Source organism: Columba livia, chromosome 2 (genome assembly GCF_036013475.1).
Source record: "Columba livia isolate bColLiv1 breed racing homer chromosome 2, bColLiv1.pat.W.v2, whole genome shotgun sequence".
Taxonomy (NCBI): domain Eukaryota; kingdom Metazoa; phylum Chordata; class Aves; order Columbiformes; family Columbidae; genus Columba; species Columba livia.
The window spans coordinates 95,130,879-95,155,881 of record NC_088603.1 but is presented as its reverse complement, the minus strand read 5'-3'; the positions used below and the strand labels follow the sequence as shown (position 1 = coordinate 95,155,881).

Here is a 25,003-nt window from a genome sequence, read left to right as displayed (position 1 = left end):
GTAACAAGTGATAGGATGAGAGGAAATGGCCTCAAGTTGCACCAGGGGAGGTTCAGATTGGATATTAGGCAAAAATTCTTCACAGAAAGGGTTGTCAGGCATTGGAACAGGCTGCCCAGGGCAGCAGTGGAGTCACCATCCCTGGAGGTGTTTAAAAGACGTGTAAATGTGGTTCTTAGGGACATGGTTTAGAGCCAGAGTTAGGTTATGCTTGGATTTTATGATCTTGATGGCCTTTTCCAATCACAATGATTCTATTATTCTCTATTAAGTCCCAAGTTGTCCCTGGTGTTTTCCTCGCCCAGGGGGTCCACTGGGGGCACAGGGCTGTGCAGGAGCCTCCTCCCCACCCCCCCTTCCCCCACCCCTCTGCCATACCCGGGCTGTTCAGCTGCACATCACGGGCCCTTCCCTCATTAATGTTTACAAATATGTAAAGGGTGAGTGTCACAAGGATGGAGCCAGGCCCTTCTCTGTGACAACTAATAACAGGACAAGGGGCAATGGGTACAAACTGGAACACAGGAGGTTCCACGTAAATATGAGAAGAAGCTTCTCCTCAGTGAGGGTGCCAGAGCACTGGAACAGGCTGCCCAGGGAGGTTGTGGAGTCTCCTTCTCTGGAGACATTCAAAACCCGCCTGGACATGTTCCTGTGCGACCTCACCTAGGCGCTCCTGCTCCAGCAGGGGGATTGGACTAGATGATCTCTTGAGGTCCCTTCCAATCCCAAACATACTGTGATACTGTGATCTTCCGACGTCCGTTCCAGTCCCCATCAATCTGTGATTCTGTGCCGGCAGTCGCTGTGGGAGGGTGGAACTACCTCCCGCACGGGCACCACACCGCTCCGCTCTCCCGGGCCGCACGGACAGCCCGGCGCCTCTGGGCAGCGGCTGCTCTGAGCCCCGCCCCGCCCGCCGGCCCTTCCTCTCAGCGCCCGCTAGCGGCGCCGGTCACCGCCCCGCTGACGTCTCTCCGTGACGCACCCGCCGCAGGCCCGGCCCGGCCCTGGGGCGGGCACCTCCCGCAGCCGGTTGCTAGGCAGCGGGGCGGCGCTTCCTCCGCCCGGCGGAAGTGACGGGCGGGCAGGGCGGTCGGCTGCTTGTGGGATGTGCGAGCGGCGGCGGCGGGGCGGCCCGGGGCGGCCGGGCTGATCCCGAGCGGGGCTGTGGGCCGGGGGGGAAGGCGGCCGCCGCCATGCTGAGCCGCAGCTCGTTCACCAGCCTGGTGGTGGGGGTGTTCGCCGTGTACGTGGCGCACACGTGCTGGGTCATGTACGGTATCGTCTACACACGGCCCTGCCCGGCGGCAGCGGCGGGGGGTGCGGGCAGCGGCTCGGCCGGGTGCGTGTGGCCCTATCTGGCGCGGAGGCCCAAGCTGCAGGTGAGCGGGGCGCCGGGAGCAGCCGCTGCTGCCGGGGGAGGTGGCCGGGCCCCGCTGCGGCTCTTGATCCCTCGGTCAGGTGCCCGCGGGACGGGCTCCTCGGTACCGCCTGAGCTCCGGTCCCGTCCTGGAGGCAGGAGCGGTAGTGCCGGGCCGGGCCTGGCTCCCCTGTGGCCGGCGCTGCGGGCAGGGCCGCGGTGGCTGGTCTGACAGCTGCGGGCACGCGTGGTCCCCGGCCCGCCCTCTGCCCCAGCGGGGCTGCGGCTGCGGCTGTCACCGGCGAGGGGGCAGAAAACGGGGGGGTACTCCGTGCTAGTGCTCCGTGTGGGCTTCCTCTGCCTTGCGGGAGCTGCTTGTGGGTGAAGCACGGGGAGGACAGAAGTGTATTTTGTTTTCTGATTTGGTTTATCTGTTGGCGCGTACGCTGTGTAGAGCAGCCTGGCCGGAGAAATGGCTCAACTTAACCAGAAACCTTCGACTTCAAGTGTGCGTCATCCTACAACAACGTGTTTAATGGCTGGGTTACAGTGTGTTTCTGCCCCCAAAAGGAGGGAACAGATAACTGACAGCTGGTTTAGCCTTTTTTTTAATTTATTTATTTTTGAGTACACTGTTGCCTGTTCCAGTGTATATAATGACCATGATGTGACTGGGAAATTAGAGAAGCTGAAGTACATGCAGATCGATGCTATAAGCATCCTAAGGCATAAGCTTAGTATTTCTGTACTCTGATTGCTCTGTGCTGTGTTTCGATTTCAGCTAAGTGTGTACACTACCACACGGTCAAACATTGGTGCTGAGAGTAATATAGATCTGGTTTTGAATGTGGAGGATTTTGATATTGAGTCCAAATTTGAAAGGTAAGTGTCTGAACTATGAGTTATTTGTTTAGTTCTGAAGTATGTATCATAACTGGTAGTTACAGGCATGGAAATATGTATGAAGTAAGACCGTTCATAACAGTTAAGTTGAAAGAGTGGAGCTGTTGTTCTTGTGTTCTTTTTTGGGGGGAGTTAAAGCTATTTTTGCATGCTCTGCAGCCTATTCAGTTCACATTTGTTTTCATATGCTTTGTCAAGGTAGGAAAGATGCTAGTTGGATTTCAGCCTCACAGTTGAGGACAAAGTGCTGCTGTTAATAAAAACAATTTTTTTCTCTTTTATTAAAGGTTCCTAGACTATTTCATGCAGTAAACATTGTTAAAATGCCCGCCTTGATGGAAATGGTGTGCTAAGTTCTGACACTGAGGAATAGGCTCTTAGACAAACTTTTCTTATATTGGAAATCATCTTGCAGTTGCAAAATCGGAGCTTGTAAAATGAGCTTGTAATTTTCAAGTTCCACTCTAAACATTCATCTCACTAGCTGTGCTAGATCAGTAACATACATATGATGTGCTAAACTTACATAATGGTTATTTTGGATCAGCATATTGCTTTCAGCCATAATGACAAATGTTTTACAAAAGCGTGCTTTGCTTATGATAGTAAAAACAACTTTCCCTGTGAAAATCTAAGTCAAAGTCCTGGAAATGCTTGAGAATTTCCTCTAATAACGTGTGTAGCTACCTGATATTTTGCTTTTAGTAGCCATGGCTTCAGACCTGGAATAGAACTTGGAAGTCAAACTAGGTTCTCTTTTCCTATGTTTTAGCAACGTGCTTTTCTGTAATTGTTTCAGTGCTAAAGATTGTAAAAGTGAACATTTTTCTGGTAGTTCAGTGTTTTGAGATCTTCAGAAGGGATGTTGGCATGAAGATGGAATAAGATTGTGCCCTTAGACAAATTTCTGAATATGACACTGCACTCTATGTATGCTCCTCTACAATTAAAATGAATAGAACTACTAGTTTTGTGTTTTGTATTCACTGCCTCACTTTTTGTTTGTTTGTTTGTTTTAAATAGTTGCCTGATTCTTGATTGTCTTGCCAGAGAGTCTCCCGGGTTGTTTCATGCTCTGCATTTTCTGTAATGAAGAACATGCTGCTCTGCAGTTTAGGTCATATTAAACTTCATCTCTGACAGACTTGAAAATATAAGAATTGTTTTACTGACACAGTCTGCTAAGCCACTGAAAGTATTCAGCCAGAAACAACCTGAGCAAATTTACAGGAATAGAGGCTGCATTATGCAAGGTTGCAAGTAGGATGATTTCTTGGCTAACACAAGGGGAGTGACTTCATGGCTTGGGACTCCTATCTAGAATTCTGGGCTTGTGTCAAAGCTGAGAAGATATTTTATGAATGCAAAGTGCTCAGCAAAACTTCGTGGTGTTCTTTTTAAACTGCGTATCATGTATACAATCTGTGTGTGATACAGAAGGCCGTTTTCTGCAAGTGCTGTGATAATTTTTGCATGATGATCTATCAACAGGGGAAAACAACAAAAGAACCAATGATGCAGTCCTGTGTTATCTGGGGTAACAAAGGATGAATTGGGCGAAGATTAAAGTATCTTAAAATAATACTAAAACTTTGAAATGCAAATATTATGGGACATCCTGGAGTACATAAATTGATCCCATCCATCCATGGCTGGTTAGGGCATATTAGCCAGAACTAATTGTTCTGTGCTAGGCAACCCAAATGTCTCTTCTTTTTTTTAAATTCCCAAGCTTTTTGTGCCTGCTTCTGGAACATCTTCAGTGATCTTTATGTATAATAGCTAAATATTTCAATATGTGCTGTGTCATCTCATAATGTGTTTATTTTGTATTTTAGGACAGTGAATGTCTCTGTACCAAAGAAAACGCGAAATAATGGCACACTGTATGCATATATATTTCTTCACCATGCTGGCATTTTGCCTTGGCATGATGGTAAGCAGGTGCATATAGTAAGCCCTCTGACCACGTACATGGTCCCTAAACCAGAAGAGATTAATTTGCTCACTGGAGAATCAGCGACACAGGTAGGTGGCTTTTCTGTCTATAGATCAACTATAGATCAACAATGTTCTGTCATATTTGAGCAAAATGCTTGGTCTGACCAGAGTGAAGGTGTAAAGTGTTTTGTAGGGGGCTTCTGTTTTGTGATAAAATTAATGACTCCATAGTTTTTGAGAGTTAGATTATTATCCTATTCAAAATTGTGTATTGTTTAACAGTACATGTGTTTATTGTATTTTTAAAGCAAATTGAAGCAGAAAAACAGACGAGTGCTCTAGATGAACCTGTCTCTCACTGGAGGTCAAGATTAACCTTAAATGTTATGGTGGAAGATTTTGTATTTGATGGATCATCCCTCCCTGCTGATGTTCACCGTTACATGAAGATGTAAGTCATTGACTTAGATTTTGCTACATTTGTTGTTATAAACTTACTGCTCATTTCTTCAAAAATCTTCCCTGACCTCCTTTAGTATTTTATGTTTAAACTGGAGCTTAGGAGACAAAAATAGATACTCTTAATGCTTGCATTTTGGTAGTGACAATTAGTAAGGTATTATGTACTAGAAAACCTTATTGGAAAGATCTTGTTCCTTGGCAGCTCAGTGTTTAAAATACTTTTTTTTATATGGAGTTATCATTGTAAGACAAAGCAGAACTACAAAGACACAAGTAAAATGCTACAGCAGACTTCATACCCCCTTATTTTCAAATCATAGTCCTGGCCCTTGAAGCAATTACTGTCCCTTGACCTTTCTAGTTATCCTTCATCTGCAGATTATCTGTACAAACTGCAAGTGCTTAAGTGGCACAGCTGATCTCCTAGGACATTTTTTTTCTCCCTCTATGATTGACTTTGTTTTAGATCAACAGTATGTATTCCTACATCATCATTTTCTCAAGAAAATACTAAAAAGCAGGGGTAGGTTTGTAGGCCACTAAATGCAGGCAACAGCTTCTGTTCACAGCTTGCTTAAATTGCTTCCAGTGTTAACCATATAAATAGTGCTGTATTGGCTTGTGCTACCGTATGTTGATGCCTTTCTCTACAAGTATCCTGTTAAATCCAGAAGTAGGTGCTTCAGCAGCAACTTCCCCACCACAGTAGATAAGCTTAGCAACTCGTGAGACAGGCTTGTAACAAGAATAGCTTGCACTGGGGTTAATGAACAAGGATATTTATTCTGGTCACGTTTAAATACGCATCAATGCTGTTTTATCATTGTATTATACAGGAAGTAGTTGAGATATGAAATAGCCAGCTGCAATTCCACTAGCAATAGCTTTCACTGCAGTTATTATATAGAAATATAATTCTCTTCAGTTAAATAACTATTTTTGAGCCTAGAGTTAATAGTTTTCTGTATTACTGTTGCCCTGTGTGTATTTAGCACACAGTCTTTCTTAGCACGCATTGAGACTTTTTTCTTTTACGAACTACTAGAATTCAGGCTTTGAAATGCTCGGTTATGCTAGTTACACAGACTTTTACCAAGAACATCACAGTGTATTGGTTACACAGACTTTTACCAAGAACATCACAGTGTATTAGTCACACAGACTTTTACCAAGAACATCACAGTGTACGTAACTGTATTTCTAGTGAAGAACTTAAAGAACTTGGAGCATTAGGCTAAATACTAAGATACTGCCAAAGCAGTTGCATGTAGGTCATAATTTGCTAAATAGCTTTCCAGTGGTCAATTTTGTAGAGGCCCCAAAGACTGGTACGTTTCTATTGGTGCCATGCAGGTTGGTGAGGTGGTAGAGCGATCCAAAGGAGAGCTCCGGTTAAGGAGAAGGCAGGGAAGGTTTCTGCTCCTTGTGTGCTCTCTTCAGTAGTATCTGGCCTGCCGGAGTGCACACCCGCCATCGTGTTCTCAGGCCCACACTAGCCAGAGCATCTGCTCTTGCTGGCCTGATAGATGTCATTGGGGAAACAGAGGAGTGAGGACCTCAGAGAGTTGTCATTATTGCAGTAGGAGGGGGATACTTGAGACAAAGGATACAAATATGTGGAAGTAAATTTCAGCGCTTTTCTCTTTGACAAGCTTTTACGTTTCCTCTACCCTTGGTCATGCAACAGCTTCAGCATCATCACAGCCGATTTCATTTGTGGGTTTTGCTGTGGGGTTTTTTTGTTTGTTTTTTTTTGAGGGGTGGGGGGTTGGGTTTTTGTTGTTGTTGGTTTGGTTTTGTTTTGGGGTGGTTTTGTTTGGTTTTGGTTTTGTTTTTTTCTTCTGTCTTTTTATGGAAGCATAAAAACAAACTAAAAAGAGAAATATGACACACCTAATTTTCTATATAGACATCTCTTAATAAAAGACTCTAGAATAGTTGCATCTTTCTTGCTGTATGTTAAAGGAAAATGTCCTTGAGAAGATGGAAATACCTACATGGGTAGATCCAAAATTGATGAATGAGTGGTAATTTCAATTAAAGTAGTTTTCTTTTTAGATCACTACAATCATAAAATCCATGTTTATACATCCTAGGGTTCAGCTGGGGAAGACAGTGCATTACCTTCCTATATTATTTATTGATCAGCTAAGCAACAGAGTGAAAGATTTGATGGTGAGTAATAGAACACCTTTAATTACATTTAACAATGTTGTTTTAATTAAGATTTTTTTATAGGTCATTTGCTGTAATGAAAAAATGTGAATTTGCAAAAGCACTCTGTTAATGACTGTCTAACTGGTCAAGTCCTGTACCCTGTTTAACAAATAAACTCAGCATTCTCATGATGTTAATAACAGTTGTCATGCAGTTGTCATGCATGTCATAGTTAATGCTGTTGTAAATCACTGCCCTAAAGTCATTAAAGATCCTGAGAAGTGCTGCAAAGACTTCTCCATCAAAACTAACAAACTTCCCCTTCAGTGCTGGCTTATGTGACTTCTCATCAGTGACTTGCCAAACTGCAAGAAAGAGTGGTCTAATAGTATGGATGCTGTGAGATGATGAAGGGTAAGTGAAGAGCAGGATAGAATAAGGGAAAAGGGTGATGCAGCTTTTGTGGAGAAAAGTAGGCATTTGACTGTAAATAGGGGCACAGATGCTCTCTGGTTGGTATGTCCAACCTAAAGTCATGGAGCTGAAGATGGATTATCCCTGTTTATGCTAGACTGTGTAGATGTTGAACTGACTGATATTTTGACACAGATGTAGGTCTTCTATGGTAACTAATGTAGTCTAGAGATTACATGTTCCTCGTGTTCTTAAATGTGCTGGGGGGTTTGGGGATTGCAGAGGGTTCTGATTTAATAAATAGAAAACTTTAACATTCATATTGCTGAACTTATTTGCTTTGTTTATGCACTGTTTTATAGTACTGATAAAGTAGAGTGCTAGAAGTAATGTGTGATGTTCTGAGGTGTACTACAAGAGGTTGTATGGCAGAGGTTTGGTAACTTCTTAGTTTTCAAAGGCTTGGCAACCATCACACTCCACTATGTTGTGAGGCAGCACTTGTTGACTTCTAATTGTTCATTGAGAAAGAGTTCATTCTTCTAATCTTTATACGTTCATTTAACTTGCTTTTGGTGTTAAAGATTTCCTATCTCTGCCTTGTATTGTAACTCTGTTTTGTCTCTACACTACTCCTAACTCCTTAGTAGTGCTTTGTCTGTGCGGAGTGCTGCATGTCACTTGCCTGTGCCTTTGTAATTTTCTTGTTTTCCATCTGTCCTGCACAGATAACATTTCTTTTCCTTTTTTCCCAGAAATGTTGATGCTATATTTGATAGACTGAGAAACTGGAATCAGAATGGAGGGTTTACAGGCATCTTTTAAAAAGGAGAAGATGCTTGGAAGATGTTTATGTAGATTTTGGCAAACATCTGTAGAATCTCACCAGCATTCTCTACCATCAGCTCTGACCATGTTGGTTTCACCATTTTTTTTTTGTTTTTTCCAGACAGTTCAGAGATCCCCGGCACCATTCTGTTATAGTTACTCAAGCTTTCTCCCTGTTGTGGTTATAAAACTTCCTCAGCTTCCCTTTCTCTCCCTTGCATACATGCATGGTCTGCCCCTGTCTAAAAAGCTTATAGGGTCTTGGGAGGGTGGTGAGATGGAGAATTGTTTGTGCTCACTGGAGGGAAGAGTGAATGGAAGAGTGAACATAATCCCCAGTCCACACGTGACTGAGGAGGTTAAAACCATGTTCTGTAACTGAAGAATCAGAAGCAGCCCATTCATCTCAGATAAGCGTCAGGTAACTAATTACTGTAGGAACAGACACAGTGTAGAGTGGTAGTGCCGAGATGGGAATTATGATTGGGTGGTAATTAGGAGCCAGGAAAAGTTGCAATTCAAATTGCCTGCCTGTCTGTAGTCTTGAGCTGTCCTTGCAAGTCTAAAACATACTGCCTCAACTTGTACCTAGGTAGCTGCAAACAATTCTGACATCTGTGACAATTTTCTTTTTCTTTGTTTGAAACCTGTTTGGGAGACAGTCGACTATCATGCAGAAGGAGCTGAGGCAATTTAAGAATTTTAATTTAAGACTTTTTTTTTTTTTCTTTCCACAGCCCAGGAGGCCCCTAGGTATTTCTCATAATAACTCTTATAAAATGTAGATGATATAGGAGGATTAGCTGAAATGTATTTCTCTTGGGGCAGGAATAAGTTTTGTGTGATGCCCCATATCCCAAAGTTTGCAGGCAGGGTAGCTTGCTTAGTGTTAGCTGTGGTATTTTCACCAGTCGGAGCAAGTGGCACACTTTTCCCACTTCCAGCAGAAGGATCTTTATGTTAATGTCTCAGAGGTGTTTGTGTACAGTGACAGTGAGGTTGCTATAAGAACTTGAACAGAACAAACTGCTACTTTAGCATTTCTTGGGAAAAACCTTGAAGGCTTTGAGCGTAGTATGGAAGTCTAAGATCTTATTCCATTTCAAAAACAAACTGACCTCTTCGAATTCTGTGTTTAAATCACGGTGTGATATAATAATTATTTTTATTTATGAACAGAAATAATTGTTGCAATTTTTCTGCTATTAAAAATGAAACTCTTTGAAATACAGGTTATAAATCGTTCAACAACAGAGCTACCTCTTACAGTGTCATATGACAAAATATCTCTTGGAAAACTCCGATTTTGGATCCACATGCAGGATGCTGTGTACTCCCTCCAACAATTTGGTATGTTTTTTATCTTTAATAATTTTAGGCCAAAAACCACCACCACCACCTCATTTTTTTTTTTCTTATAAGTACATAGATGATACTTAACTCTTCTTCTCTGGTTAGCTGGTGAAAAGGTTTAATGCATCAAATTTTACGTTGTTTTACCTTAAGGTAAAGATGGAAATAAAATCTTGACATGTAGTAGGAAACAAGAATGCAGAGGTGAATTAACCATTTTACTAAAAAAAAAATATTTGTATAGTACTACTGTAGAAGCATAAGAGGCCAAAATAGAGGAGAGAATTTTCCCCTGTCATCCATGGAAGAGAAAAGCTGGATCAGGGTTACATAAGCTTTGATGTAAGCTATATACAGCTGGTCACTGTAGCCATATACCTACAGTGAAATACAGGCAGGCACAGCAAAGTTTTGGGCTCAAGCTGAGCATGAAGAAGGAATCTGGGTTCTGTTGATACTGCTTCTGGCACTTCAGAAATGCTGTCCTCTCACTTTGGCTCAGTTACAAGTTTAGAAGGTAATTCAGATAAACTGGAGGTTTTACATGCATGAAACTGCTGAATTCTGCATTTTGCATAAATGTAGTGGGGTAAGTGTACACTCTCACTCTGAAGTTCATATACTCTGTGTTGGTGATGGTATAGCGAAGCTTTTACTGTCTTTAAATGTTTGTTCCATGGATGAACACCTTTGAGTCTAATCATCACTCTTAAAATCTGCATCTTATTTTCAGGGTTATCTTTGCTGAGTTTGTTTTCTCTCACTAGACTGTACTTGGCTTCTTTATACCAGAGTAAGCAACTGCATTGTAACGGAATCGGTGTTGATGTATATGAATGTTGGATTCTGTCTGTTCCTCTCTTACGATCTTCAGACAGCATTTTGAACTTTTTTCAGACCAAGAGATCTTAAAAGCTTCTGTGCTGTATTATTTTAATAATTCTTAAATCCTTCAGTTTGATGATTTTTTTGGTTAGTTGTTTTATGTTGTTGGTTTGATTGTTTATGCAGATAGATGCAGAGTTCTACTAGTTTCCCAAGAGACAGATGTAGGGGTAGTGCTGCTTCCAGACTACTTACTCAGTGTTCCTCTTTGTTCACCAAAATTTAGTCAGTAAGAGGGACAGGGTTTGCTTATTCACTGTCGTCTCTGATTTAATATTTTATGATGGACAACTTAACATTTAAGGCATTAAATGTTAATGGCATTTAAGGCATTAAATTAATGTTTACAAATATATAAAGGGTGAGTGTCACGAGGATGGAGCCAGGCTCTTCTCCGTGACAACCAACAGTAGGACAAGGGGTAATGGGTACAAACTGGAACACAAGGAGGTTCCACTTAAATTTGAGAAGAAACTTCTTCTCAGTGAGGGTGCCAGAGCACTGGAACAGGCTGCCCAGGGAGGTTGTGGAGTCTTCTTCTCTGGAGACATTCAAAACCCGCCTGGACACCTTCCTGTGTAACCTCATCTGGGTGTTTCTGCTCTGGCAGGGGGATTGGACTAGATGATCTTTTGAGGTCCCTTCCAATCCGCAACATTCTGTGATTCCTCTGGCAAAAAAACGAATCTATTTTGGTTCAGCACTAGTGTCACATTGTAGCATTGTAAGACACAGTACCTGTACACAGTGTAACTTAACCGATAGTCTATATTTTCTCTATTTCTTTTGGAGCTGAAGCTTTTCTCCCGGTGTTTTATTTCGGGGGTGGGAAAGCAGGGGTGAGTCAGGAATAAGGTAATCCGAAGGAGAATCCAGCTGCCTCTCCTTAGCTCAGGCTAATGCATATCGAAGCTGCAAGTATGTCTGCTTAAAATAACTGTCTTGAAAGAATCAAGTAACTGCTTGCTCAGAGTTTGTGTGGGACATTTGAGCACCATCATTTCTCTATGATATTTTGTGACCCTTCTCAGAATGGTATAATTGAAACTTTCATGTTCTGTGTCTTGGCTGTCTTGTGATGGACACATATCTCAAGACCTATCATCCTAGGCGTACCTCCTCTGCTGGGAAAAAAAAAGCTTACCTAAGGTACTGCTTGTTCTCTCAAAGTATGTAGATAGTGAAACAAGGTTTTAAATTTTCCTTTTGGAATAACTTATGAAAAGGTCATCTTAGATTAGTAGCAAAACTCCTAAATCACTTGGAAATGGGTAAGCTCACATTCTCCTTGCTGTGATGCAGGACAGCTGATATGACAAAGTAAATTGGTACTGAACTTACCCTGTGTCACAACAAACACAGTAGCCGTAAATGCAGCATCATGTATTTTCTGAGAAAGGTAGACTTCAGTCACAGTGGCTGGAACTTTCTGCTTCCTGAAGCATATTAACACTGGCTGGAGGAGTTCAAAGGGATGATGTATCTTCTGGAAAACACACTACTTGATGCTGGCAACCATATTTATCATGGACACAGTTTTGAATTAATGGTCGTCCTGTACACTCCTCCTTTAGGAGATTTGATAAAACAGTAGAGAAAATATATTCAGTTTACAGATTGTGCTTTCTGGAAGGTGCTTTGCCTTTTTCCATTTGTCAAAGAGGAGGTTCCAAGTTAATTCTGCAAGGACCAACAAAAGTGCTGATGCCTAATCCGTGATGTGTGGTCCATGCTGTTGCATATATGGCCATGTTTGTCACTGACTTTTGTTGCCCTCTACAGTGTAGTCCTTTTCTCACTTTTCAGTTTTAATGTGTAGCTCGCTTTTCTTATGTATGAAATAAAAGTTCAGAGGCCAAGTTAAATAATTCTCCTTCTTCCCACTCAGGCCAGAATGACTTCTGTGTCTTGTCATTTGACTGTCAGGTGTTCAGCTTAGGTTGGAGTTATACAACAGGTTAAAAGCACATCAGTCTGCTTGTAACTGATGGGTTTTGTTTAAGGCAAGCCAAATAACTTGCCAAAATATGGATAGACTTCAAAGCTGCCATTGTCTTTTGGATTTATGATTCCTTAACAAAACATGTGCAGGTGACATAAGATTCCTTTCATACTGGCCTCCAGCATAACAGCAATTAACTGTCTAGTATTTGCATAATTTCTTGTTCTTTCTTGTAGGGTTTTCAGAAAAGGATGCAGATGAAGTAAAAGGAATTTTTGTTGATACTAACTTGTACTTTCTGGCTTTGACGTTCTTCGTAGCAGCATTCCATGTAAGTGGAGAAACTTCAGTTTTTAGGAATTACAGCGTATGAAATAAAAAAAGAGGGGGGGACTGAATTTCAACTGTTTCATTTATTAAGAGCTGTTCTTGGAAACAGTAATTTCAGGAAAGCAATGGAAGTGAGTTTTGTACAAGCCAGCTGTATTTCCAATACAGATTTAATATAAAAATCACTAATAAGACAGAAATGTGAGATAACTAGATAGAAACTAACAGTCTTGACTGAAATATAAAACATTTAACTTCATGACCTCTTTTTTTTTTTTAGTTGTAGCTGAACCAAAGCCCCTAGAATTATTATAATATGCCCGTCGACATCAGTTCAAATTTTTTTGGTTTGTCACAAGGTGAACTGCTGCAGTGGTAAAGCTGAGGCACCAGTAATAGTTTGAGTCTCTGACTTTTAATCCTTGGAGAAATTTAGATCAGCTAATCTCAATTGCTTCAAAAAATTGTTGCTGTGAAGTGCAGAGCTTAGGGTTCTAGGCATGTTTATCTGTTGTTGTGTCTCTGTCTTAACATTGTGTGTGTGTTGGTTTAAATATAAATACTTTTTTAATGAACATTTTTTTTTTGTTGCTTCAGTACAATACCCATATTCTGGGAGGTATAAGAACTCACTAAGCATGTTATGTTTCTTTATACTTGCATTACATGCAATTAATTTGGTTGGAAAGCCTTAGACTTCCCAGCCGTATTAATTTATTTTTTCCATTTTGTTATTCAGGTTGTAAGGTATCTGTAAAGTAGAACTATCTTCTGATACTTTTTTATTTAGTGCATCATTTGCCCAAGTTAAAAAAAAATATACATACTTTTTCATTAAAATTCTCTGACCCAATAATTTATTGAGTCTGGGATTTCTTTCAGACAGTGAATGCTTCAAGGAAATACTGAAAAATATACTGAAAAACATATTGACTATAAATAAATTTAATGCTAAAATGTCCCTGAAGTTTAGGTCAACTTCTTAGTGATGGAATAGAGAGGAAACCTGACTTACTATATTGTAGAATTTTTTTAAAGTGCTTTGGTGCTATTGACTATCAGTCCAGTACAAAGTACTTCGAATCTAATTTGGTGTGGCTTTCCCTGGTGTCTCAAGGAGGTGAGCAGTTCCTTAGGGTCACCATTCTCCACCCTCTACCGTGTGTTACCCCGTATTGGGTCATTAGCTTTCTTTACTGGACACTGCATTTTGCAGCAATGTAGTAGAAGTAGTATTTGGAATTCATCCTGTCATTTTGCACTGCATGTAGAGCTTGGCCTTCTAAAATAGTTTTTCTTTTTAACTTTTCTTTGTGATATTTATTTTTTTATTTCTGAACCTTCTAAACCAGGTTTTCATTGAATTCCATCTTAAATGCATTTTTAAGAGTTTAGCTGGCAGTCTCTAATTATTGCACCTTTCAAGCAAATAAGTATATTTCTTGCTATTTGCAGCTTCTCTTTGATTTCCTTGCATTTAAAAATGACATCAGTTTTTGGAAGAAAAAGAGGAGCATGATTGGCATGTCTACAAAAGCAGGTATGGGCCAGAATGCAAAGTGCTGTGCGTGTGCTGTGTAATACATGCTGTGTGTTTTTAGTCCTTCTCTACTTTCCTGTGAGTGCCTTGTACATAACTACAGGTTGCAAAATATTGTGGGGGAAGACGCTGTAGTGTAACACTGTTGTTTGATTTGGGCTTTGATGTAAACAGGAGCAGTAGAAGCTCCTGGGGTGGAGGGTGAAGGGATGAAAGAGCATGGGAGGGTTGAGGTGACTTGGATGTAGGAAAAATGAGAGGAGCATAGTGGTCTGACATCTTATCAAGCCTTCCTGGCGACAGATGAAGGTAGTTGCCAGCCCTGGATGCTTGAAGTTTAAAACACCACTCCCCAGCCTTGTTTATTATGCTAATAATTACTGCTTGTTTTTCTATAAACCAAAATGGTAAACCTGGATTCACTTGACCTCTGAGACTATCCCAAATTCTATCATATTTACAGATTGATTAAAACATGTGAGGAATATCAATACCGGGGAAAAAAAACAATAGGCATTTTAAATTAAGAAGATGAACAGCAACTTGTTTTTTCTCCTGTGGAGAATCTGTTTATTTTCGTTCATCAGAGGACATTTGGTTTTGTGAGGCATTCATACTGCTGTTGGCATACGTACACCAAAAAGTTAGGAAAAATTGAAAACGGTCTGTGGAATTTCAGAATTAAATGTTAATTGCCAGTTTAAGAAGCGAGTAGAGTCAACTGGAAAGACTGAGTGACAAATGGTGTTTTAACCTTACTATCCCAAGTATTAATCTTCAGTCTGGATGGTTCCATCCTCTCCTGAGCAAGCCTTGGTCACCTTTCTGCCTTTATCTCCTTCTTGCCCTGAGGGAGAAGTGCAACAGGCGATTGCTCTGGAATGGCACAGTGTAATCCTTGATGTCTGAGTGTGTTGTAGCTCTTCTCGCTTTCTGTCCCTGCTTAGGGGAATGGATATTCAAATCTAAGAATCGGTAGACACTTATAAGTATCCAAGGTTTTGCAAAGCCTGAAAAATAACCCTGAAATATACTACGTAACATTTACAAACATTAAATTAGTTGCATGAGTTTCAAAGACCAACATTACAGCTTCCTCGAGACAAGAATAATGAATGTGGTCCTGATACGTTGCTGAATTGCAAGATCTTCCTTAAATATTCTAATTTCCTTTCCTCTTCTGTGATAAGGATTTCATAAAATGTTTTTGTTCCTTACTTGCCTGGAGGTATATAGATCACTGGCTGTTTCTAGAACTATTTCATATATCAAGATGTATGTAGGAGAAATTCATGCTTAAATTGTATAAGATGGAATTATGGTAAATAGGCCATCAGTCTTCTGTTGTCTCAGCTGTTCATTTAAATATTAATAAGCCTTTCGTTTTCATTTTTTTCTGTCTAGTGCTTTGGCGGTGCTTTAGTACAGTGGTAATATTTCTTTTCCTTCTGGATGAACAAACAAGTTTATTGGTACTGATCCCAGCAGGCATTGGCGCAGTGATTGAGGTGAGTTCTTAAAGCTCCAGAACCAAATACCACTATTTGCAGCAACATCTATAGTTTATCATAGCAAAAGAAAAATTATCTAGTTACTGGAAAAATACTGCTAGCAGTAGTCTGTCTTAGCAGCATTGTTTAACTGGCTTTCAGTGGTAGAGGAGATTGTATCTCTTTATCAAATAATTAAACTGGAAGCATCAGGTTTTTTTTGGGATGGGCCAGCTGTTACTGCGGAAATCAAACATAAAACTATGCCGAGGTTCCTTCCTATCGCCTCATCTGACAGGCGTCACTCCTGACCAGGCATGTACAACCATGTCAACAAGCCTTCATGGAACCATTTATCAAAGAGCAGGCTGTGCACTGTCAAACAGTGCCGCAGGTCTGCAGCTTTCTTCCTGGCTGTGACAGAGGTTTTTGGGAAAGGAGGGAAATGAGGAGACTGCTGGCTGTGCCCACTTCATGATTCCAGAAGTGCAGTCAGTGGGTTGCAGGTACTGCTTAGAAGCCCACTTCATGTGTAAGAAAGTACAAAGTTGGCAGTAATGGGACAGGGAGATCTCTCTACCTAGCATTGCTTGCAGATCTAGTTACACAGAATCACAGGGGCTGGAAGGGACCTCAAAAGATCATCTAGTACAACCCACCTGCTAAAGCAGGTTCACCCAAAGCAGATCACACAGGAATGTGTCCAGGTGGGTTTTGAATGTCACCAGAGAAGGAGACTCCACAACCTCTCTGGGCAGCCTGTTCCAGTGCTCTAGTACCCTCAAAGTAAAGAAGTTTCTCCTCCTATTCAGGTGGAACCTCCTGTGCTTCAGTCTGTGCCCGTTGCCCCTCATCCTGTCATTGGGCACCACTGAGAGGAGTCTGGTCCCATCCTCTTGACATCCACCCTCACCCATCCACCATCCAAACATCTGTTACAGTGGCAGATAATCCCTGTGGAAACAAAATAGTTCAGAATTTTCAGTTAGTGATTAAATTGTTGAATGCAAAGTCACAAAGTGATCCTTAAATTTCAGCTTATTGTATAAAACAGATTAAGCTCTTGTGAAAACAATGAGCAGTGATCCCCTAAATAGTACCATTTCATTGACTGTAACATTATTTTTCATAAATTGAGATTTCTCAGTCTGATGTATTTCTGTATCAGATTTTCCTTGTTCCTATAAATAGCAATTGAGTCTTATATTTCAAACTTTCTTTAACTGTCTGAAACTGGAACTAAGTTTCAGGGATAAATATATATCCCCACAAATATGCTACTTCTTTTGTAGAATATTATTTATTTTGATCTTTGAAATCTAAATAACTGAATTAAAAAAAAAAAAATCTAGAGATTTCAGAAATTCCAAAGTGTCAAATAATTTAAAAGGGAATCAGGTGCAAGAAAAGTGATGCTTGCGTTTGTTTCTCATTGGGAAGAAGAAATAGCCCTGGTCTCTAGGTCAACTTTTTTTCAGAAGTTTCAGTGGAAAACAGGTCAGGCATGTATGGTGGTAGGGTAACAGGAGTGATCAGCTATGCTACAGGATTTCAGTGCAATTAAAACTGTTAAGATTATGCATTTCTCTTCTATAACAAAGGTGCATTTCTCAGTTGCCATTACCTAAGAGCAGGCAGCTTCAGATCTCATTTGTTCACTGTGTTTGTCTGAGATTCTTCTTGGAGCTGCCCAAAGATCTGTTAAATAGATCTCTCCAAGATCTGTAGTTCTGTGACTGTTTGGCTCCTGTTGTCTTTCTCATGCACCTGATTTTCCAATATGTTGCTTTTGGAGTGCAGGCTGGGGAAACTGTGTTGAAAGGATTATTGTAGGAACACTGTGTGGGACTCTTAAACTGAGGGTAAACATTCTGTAGGTTCTGTTGAAGTAACATATCTCTGCCCTCAAGTGATGATGAGATAACGTGGTTGTCTCAAGGTGAGAATGAACATATGGACTATAGATCTCAAAGGAATTTGTCTGCTGGGAAGGGCTTTTTCACAACTTGTTCTTAACACCTGTTTCTCATGCAGTACCAATAGTGACATTGCTTCTGTAATAAGTAATTTTATCACTTGCGTGGAAGATGACAGTGAAGTATTGTCTTTGCCATATCACCCTTTTTTGTTTGGAAGATAGGATAGATGCAAAGGGAACAGTGGTGTATCTAAAGTTAAACAAGCAAACCTTGTCCACAGAAAGCTTCATGAGGCATAGCTTTCCTGGTGAGCTTACTGCATTGCTGAAGTTGTTGAGTCTGTATAGCAGGGTGGGTGCATTAGTAAATTTTCAGGTGAACTGAACCTTTGGTTACATTAGGGTCAGGCTGTTACAGCTGTACACTAAGTAGCCAAACAGTTCAGTGGTTCACCGACTTTTGCTTGTAGCCTACTGCTGAAATGTAGTGACCATATCAGTGCCCACTCTACTGACTGTTAGGAGTTCTGAGGCACCTTCATCTTGCAGATGCCAGCAGACCTCAAGGGCACGTAAAAACTTGCCTGGCAGGTGGTTCCTGGAGAATTCTCTAAATGCCTGACCTGGGCTGCGTGCTGATGGTGAGAGCAGCTAACCCCCACCCAAGCACTGCAATCCAGGTGTCCTGGAAGGACTACATTATTTCTCTGATAAGGAGATTTAATAGTGCAGGGTTTATGTCGTGCTTGTCTGGTGACAGGGCATGTGGTTTGCATAGAGATGCAGGCAGTGTGCTGCAGTCAGGCTGTTAACACTTTATGCAATGGGTGCTTAAAATAGGTATGCTGGGATCTTGGTTCTGATTATCTAAATCCTGCATAAGACATTCTTTTGGCTAATTTTTTGTGTGCACATTTTGGTTTTGCTTATCCTAGCTCTGGAAAGTGAAGAAAGCTTTGAAAATGACAATCAAGTGGCAAGGCTTGAGACCCAAAATTCAGGTATAGTAGACATTTGCCTGTTAACAATTGCACTCTTGAGTTGTCCATCTGTTTTCAGGTTACTGTGCAACTTGGCTTTTAGTGAAATGCAGATTAAAAAAAAAATAATAAAAGTTTCCTATGTTTATCTTCTCTTTATGGATGGCTTAGTTCAGAAGTTGGATGAGCATTTTCAAACTTGATTAATTTCTTTGAGTTCTGTAGAAGCAGCAGCTATTTGTATGTATTTATTGTGTCAGAAACTTTAGAACTCCTCTGTCAGTCCTGCTATCATAAATCTTAACAGGTGGGACTGTACTCCTGCCACTGTGTTGGAAAGGCAGTCTTAACTGGCATCGTGATTTGAAGTAAGAAACTGAATTTTTCATGAAGCTGTAGGTATAACTTCTCCATTGCAGAACTAGTAGATGATGACATGTTCTAGGGACAGAACAGTCTTTGACTAAACCCTTGGGTAAAAATTAAGTCCTGAGACTGTTTGCAGGACATGCAGTGGCAGCAGGGATTCAAACTAACTTTGGCATGAGTGTAATCCTTTTAAAGTACAATCTACATTGAAAGTTTCTCTTATTGGTAGGAGAAACAGTTGTCTAATCTTCAGTGTTCACAAGAAGTACTGAGGGTTTGTGCTGCTTTAAGCTTATGCATCTTGAGTGGCTGATGGCTCTGGTTGTTCCTTTTTCAGCATTCAAGGAACTGTATTTGAGCAGTCACAATTTCTAGACATGTGGAGATAATCCATAACTGACCTTTTAATGCATGAAAATGGTTATGTTTTTCAATAATGGCTTCTTGTGTCTGCCAAGTTCTTAGCCACTTGACTTTGCTTTTGCTTTGTCAGTGCTGCTGTCTCAACAGAATTTTCCAAAGTAAAGAAGTCCTGGATGTTTGATGTGAAATATGAAGGGGAAAAAAATAAACTTTTTGCCTACCCTGTATTTAGCAGGTTGCAAAGGACATTTGTATGACTGTCTTGTATAGAAGCTTATAATTTGCAGTTTAAATCTCTGTTTAGGGAGTCAGACAGCAAAAGTTTTCCCCAGTTCTGACCTGATTGTACTTTTTACATGTATTGCAGTTTGGTACATACAATGACTCTGAAAAGAAAACTGAGGAGTACGATGCCCAGGTAAGAGAGAATCCTGTAACTTCTGATCTAGAAAGTCTATATATGGGGCCTGACTTGTTTCTGTGTTTTTATTGCTGCAAGTGTATTTTCCATGTTCTCATAGTTGTCAAGTGCATCACCATCATGTAGATGATCTGATAGTGAAGATTCATTCTGATAATTTATGAAAAGAAACAGTGAAATTGTTGTTTTGGTTTTTTGCATCTGCTTGAGATATTTATTTGAGAAGAACATTGCAAGTGACTTATCCGAAGAGAAATATCTTAAAGGGTTACCATTCACAAATCTGGAAATTGATATTTGTACTCTTTATTTGTATTAGAAGGTTGTTTGTGTGCTTCCTGATTATTTAAAGGAGTTGAACACAGGTGGCAACATTGGTGTCGAGAGCTACTCTTAGACTCTGATCTGATCTTAGTGCCAGAGTTAGGTTATGGTCGGACTCGATGATCCTGAGGGTCTCTTCCAACCAAAATGATTCTATGATTGTGATCTTCATGCTGCCTCTTGGGTGGCTGTGCTCCAAGGCACTTGGTTGTCTGAACTGGCCATTGGAATTGTCACCACCTTCTCTAGAACTGGCAGCATACTGGAAATAATAGCAGACATTTGGGAACAGAAAAATACTTTCAGGAAAAGAAAATCATGTGACTGTCTTCTAGTTAATGCCATGAAGAGTCTGCTGCATGAAAAATGTGAATTAACAAGCTGTTTTCCTTGTCTGTTAGGCTATGAAATACTTGTCATATTTGCTCTATCCGCTGTGTATTGGAGGTGCAGGTTACTCCTTGCTGAATGTCAAATACAAAAGGTACTGTAAATCCATAAATGATGTTAGACAGAATTGAAACATTCCCCATTTTTTCTGTATGAATTAATTGGAGATGATGTGTTATGGAAATTGGGTATTTTAGTTTGTTTCATTCATAAGCCAGACATTGGAAACTTCCTCCTTCTATAGGGTCTAAACCTGAAGAGTAGCTGTATTTATTTAACATCCTGTAAGCTACAGCCTGTTGTAGTTTGCAAGTAACCTGCTATTACTATAATACAGAATTTGGTAGTTTGCATACATGAATAAGCTGACAATCAGAAGAGGAAGAAGAAGAAAGAAAGGTGACAGGAGAGATAAGAGGAATTCAGTGGTTGAACTAGTCCAGTAATGGAGAGAAGCAAAAGCTGTTCCAAAATTCTTTGCTCTGACCACAGGGTTCCTCTGTTCCTAAATATGATAGCTAGGGTGGCAAGCAAACAAAGGCATTTTTAAGAAAGGACTCCTGTATTCCTTTAGAGCCATGGACTTACTGCAACATAGTGATACTTCAGCAATAGTTGAAGACTCAGTATTGCATGAAAAGGTGAAACTCTTGTCAATTTTCACTGGAAATAATACAGCTGGTTCAGTTTCTATTGGAGACATGGAAGCAAGTATGCAGCCATGAGACTTCATTGTAGAAAACAATGCAAATGCAAGCATGGTGACAGCCGTGTAGGTACCTTTTACATAGTCTTTAGGCCCAGAATGGATGGGAGGGAGAGCAAGCAGTAGCTTAAAAGAACATCAGAAAGAACTGCTGTTGCTGCACACATGAGCCATAGCAGTTGTACTAGAAACTGGGGCAGTTTCTGGGCTATTAGAAAAAAGTTTTTTCAAAAGGTTCTTGTCTTAATAAGTAGCTAACAAATATGAAGCATTTAAATATTCTCCTGTTCTTAGAAAACTATTGAATTTGTTCAGTACTGCAAAACACTATATGCCAGGTGTTCTATGAGCTGTAGCTTAAGAAAGTGAAAACAACTCATATCATAGAATTTTTATCATTGTTTAATCTGTTTGTACGGAAACATGACAGAATAAGTAATTGTACCAGCGGATTACCCTTTAACCTTGCAGGCGTTTTCTGATGCATTTTTTAAATGCTTGTGGATTAATGAAGTGCTTCTACAGCTCTAATGTTGTTATTAACATGTCACTAACACAGCAGTGCAAGTTAGTGCGACCTGAGCATCACAGTTCTTACTATTGCAATTAAAGTAGGGAATTTCATCACGATCTGCAGCACTGCTGTTATTTTGCTGTGATTATGCTCCAGTGAACATCTGGGAAGGGTTGTTAGATGTAAGGAGGGAAAAATGTAGATTCCTTGTATTTTTTTTAAGTGCCTGCTATAGTGGTTTGCACAGAATGGTATTTGTTATTTCAAATTGTATAAGTCCTTACAGTGCCATATTAAGTGCCTCTTTAATATTTAGAATACAGTGTTACCTTTGCAAGCCTTAATACAGTCAGGGTTCAGTGCTCAGTGTTGTCTGATGTCAGTGTGGGTGCCAAAGTCTTGGGTTGTTCCAAAAAAGTATGGAGAGCTACACCCACTGCTTTATACTTCTTGTATGGACTGATAAACATCCTTTGCTTAACTACCTCCTCCAAAGCCCTTCCTAGTTAAAGGAAGCCATGAGGTATTTAGTTCCTGCCTAAAGTAATCCACAACAAAGCCATGTCTTGGAGTGGTCGGCACACAGTCATGTAGAGGATGTATTACAGATGTATGTTTTTGGCTGATGTGAAAAAATAACTGGAGTGTCTTCTCTGTTTGTAGCTGGTACTCCTGGTTGATTAACAGTTTTGTCAATGGTGAGTCCCTCTTATGTTTTGGTTTTATTGCTTTGTTTTGGTTTTCTGTTCGTATTTCTTCAAATGGAGGCCAAGAATCAATAGTAGAAAATTAACTGCTATCAGCTAGATCAGTGTAATATAGAGGAATAGCTTGATTGTACTTTCTAAAATTATCACAGTGATTGAGAAAGGGAGCAGATTCAAGTCAAAGTAAACAAAAGTAAACAAAGTAAACAAAAGTACTAGATGCACCTTTTCTCATTAAGAAAATTAGTGTAAATCTGTAGTTGTGAAAGTATAGTTGTGTGATGTACTTCTGTTGTGTATTTGTCTGTAAGTTTTCCCTATTTTGTCTTCAGGAGTATATGCTTTTGGATTCCTGTTTATGCTGCCCCAGCTGTTTGTAAACTACAAGGTAAGATTGAAAAGACTAAAAGACTACTTTGCTAGTCTCTTCTTCCAGACTTTATTACAAATTGATATTTTTATTCCTAGATGAAATCTGTTGCACACTTACCATGGAAGGCTTTCACATACAAAGTAAGTAAAGCTCTAATTTAAAGATTGGTGCAGTCATTTTGGAAATAATTTTCTGTAAGAATACCTTAGTAATTCATAGATTAAGGCTGACAGTGATGTTTTTGTTTAAGAATGAAACCTGTTTGCAACTGTCCTTTAAAAAAAAAGAAAAACCATAGGTTTCCATTTTTCCTAATGACTTCCATATGATGAGAATACCTCCATTCTAGTTTTGATGATAATACTTCTTTTTGTACTGTCAGCTGCCTTGTGTGGGTGCAAATGTTGGTTTTGCAAATAAATTAATCAGTCTCAATTTGATGTATTATTTTAGGAAGAGAGATTATATTAACAAAGGAGAGTTCTCAAGGAACAGATAGGACCACTAAGAGACCTTATTTTGGCAGGTTCCAGGAGCTACCAGAGACTGAAGTAATGTTCACACTGTTCTGTGTTGGGGTGGTAATTCTGGGCTTCTGGTCAATGTAGTGACAGCTGCGTGGTGGGTTGTTAGATGTTGGGAGGGGCTGCACTGTGGTGTCCCCACTGCCTCGGCTGCCCTTGTGGGAAATAATGCGATGCCATAGCAAAACTTAACACCGGACTTTGGAGGAGGGGAAGATGAGCGTATTTCAAAACAAAATCAGCTTAGTTACCCTTTGATAGGTGCATACCCACAAGCACCCGCTTGTGTGCCCAAGTGGTTTGTATAGCATTCGGGCACCAAGATGGATGTACCCAGTTATCCCAGCCAGGGTTCCTTGTGCTGACATGGAGGACAAGGGACACCCACTGTTGAGTTTCTGTGTCTCCTACATTCTTCCTCAGTCTGCAACTACATGGGTTTTTTTTGTACACCTGAAGAGCTGATATTGTTTTGACTCCATCCCTTCCAGCCTCTCTGAGTCATTAGGATTTTTGTGTTGTCCTTTTGTTTTCTTGATCATTGTGTCCCAAGAAACCCTGGCTGCATGTGCTGGGATCATCAGGACCTTGATGCCATCAACATGTGCCCTGTTTTCTTCTGCTTCTGCTCATAAATGTTTTCATTTATTCTTCCTTTGTGCAATGTATTACAACTCTCCAGTACATCAGTACTTCAAAAGAAACAGTGTTATAAACTGCTCAAGACATGGTGTCCAATTCTGAACAGATAAGCCGTGAGAAAAGGACTAAAATCTTAAAATCTGAAGTGTTTTTCGTAGCTTTTCCAATTCTGTGAGCCTACAGCAATTGCCCAACTTTCTGCTGCCTTGATATTTTTAAGGAATCAGGAAACATCTAGGAAAACAGTCTGAAATGTAGCTGATAGCAGAATAGCAACTGAACAATGTTTGATATGGAAATAAAGTCAAAAATAAACATCTAGTGTTCCAGGCAATACTAGGCAAACCAGCATGTTTCTTAATAGAGGGAAGTAAAAGGTACATTTGTGAAGTAATTTCACAGTTTTACTTCAGCAACAAAATACAGTAGCAGAGCAGAGACATCAGTACTTAAGTAGACAAGAGGGAAGTATTCAAGCAAGTAACCTTTAAAGCAGTAGAATTCTCTTTTCTTCAGAGCATTTATGGCTCCTGTAAAGATGCCAGAGGTTACCCACAACAAAGGCTTGTGTGAATGTAGAAAGAAGTAAATGATGTTTTCAATTATGTTTAACTTACTGGGCTTTGAAGGAGGTAATTTATTTTTTCCCTAATTTGCTTTATCTCTTCTGCACTTTGAAGAGTGGAAAGAATAGTCTGAGGTCTCATCTGTGATTGTTGGTTTAAAGAGCTTTGTTGTTTTCCTTAATTTGAAGTCTTTCCTGTTTTGGAAGACCTTGGCAAAAATGGAGATTATTCTAACTTTCCAGTTTCCATAGTCTTTACGTTTATGCCCTTTATACTTTTATGAGGAGTACTCTCAAATGAGATAATCTCAAAAGAAAACTGGGTAGACTAAATACTATTAAACGGGCTGCCTTGACGCACTCAGTTTCAGCAGCTTGTGAGGAATGCCTAAGTGCCTGAAGGATGGAGCATTTAGCTGTTTCTTCCTTTCGTCATTGTAGGATCACTCACTTGGGTGTTGACTTGGAATGGCCTCCTTTTCCAACTTGGCAAGGGTTTTTTTGTTCCATGACAAACCTTCTTTGCACGGACTTGAGAAGTGCCACTCATATTCTTTGATCATTTCAGTTTGATGAGTTTGTTTTGACTTGCCAGAAAG

At 40.3% G+C, this 25,003-nt stretch overlaps 1 protein-coding gene across 1 annotated transcript in view; it reads left to right on the top strand.

Moving 5' to 3' along the window:
- The first annotated feature begins 1,078 nt into the window (after window positions 1-1,078).
- Window positions 1,079-25,003, top strand: part of CLPTM1L (CLPTM1 like) — a 28,758-nt gene continuing 4,833 nt past the window's right edge. Inside the window, exons 1-15 of the mRNA XM_065052902.1 lie at window positions 1,079-1,385; window positions 2,145-2,245; window positions 4,105-4,294; window positions 4,516-4,658; window positions 6,766-6,844; window positions 9,301-9,418; window positions 12,485-12,579; window positions 14,034-14,118; window positions 15,523-15,626; window positions 18,462-18,527; window positions 19,606-19,656; window positions 20,385-20,467; window positions 22,257-22,291; window positions 22,633-22,688; window positions 22,769-22,813. Of these exons, the coding sequence (XP_064908974.1) occupies window positions 1,200-1,385; window positions 2,145-2,245; window positions 4,105-4,294; window positions 4,516-4,658; window positions 6,766-6,844; window positions 9,301-9,418; window positions 12,485-12,579; window positions 14,034-14,118; window positions 15,523-15,626; window positions 18,462-18,527; window positions 19,606-19,656; window positions 20,385-20,467; window positions 22,257-22,291; window positions 22,633-22,688; window positions 22,769-22,813 (1,437 nt within the window). The 5' untranslated portion in view covers window positions 1,079-1,199. The remainder of the gene's footprint in view (window positions 1,386-2,144; window positions 2,246-4,104; window positions 4,295-4,515; window positions 4,659-6,765; window positions 6,845-9,300; window positions 9,419-12,484; window positions 12,580-14,033; window positions 14,119-15,522; window positions 15,627-18,461; window positions 18,528-19,605; window positions 19,657-20,384; window positions 20,468-22,256; window positions 22,292-22,632; window positions 22,689-22,768; window positions 22,814-25,003) is intronic.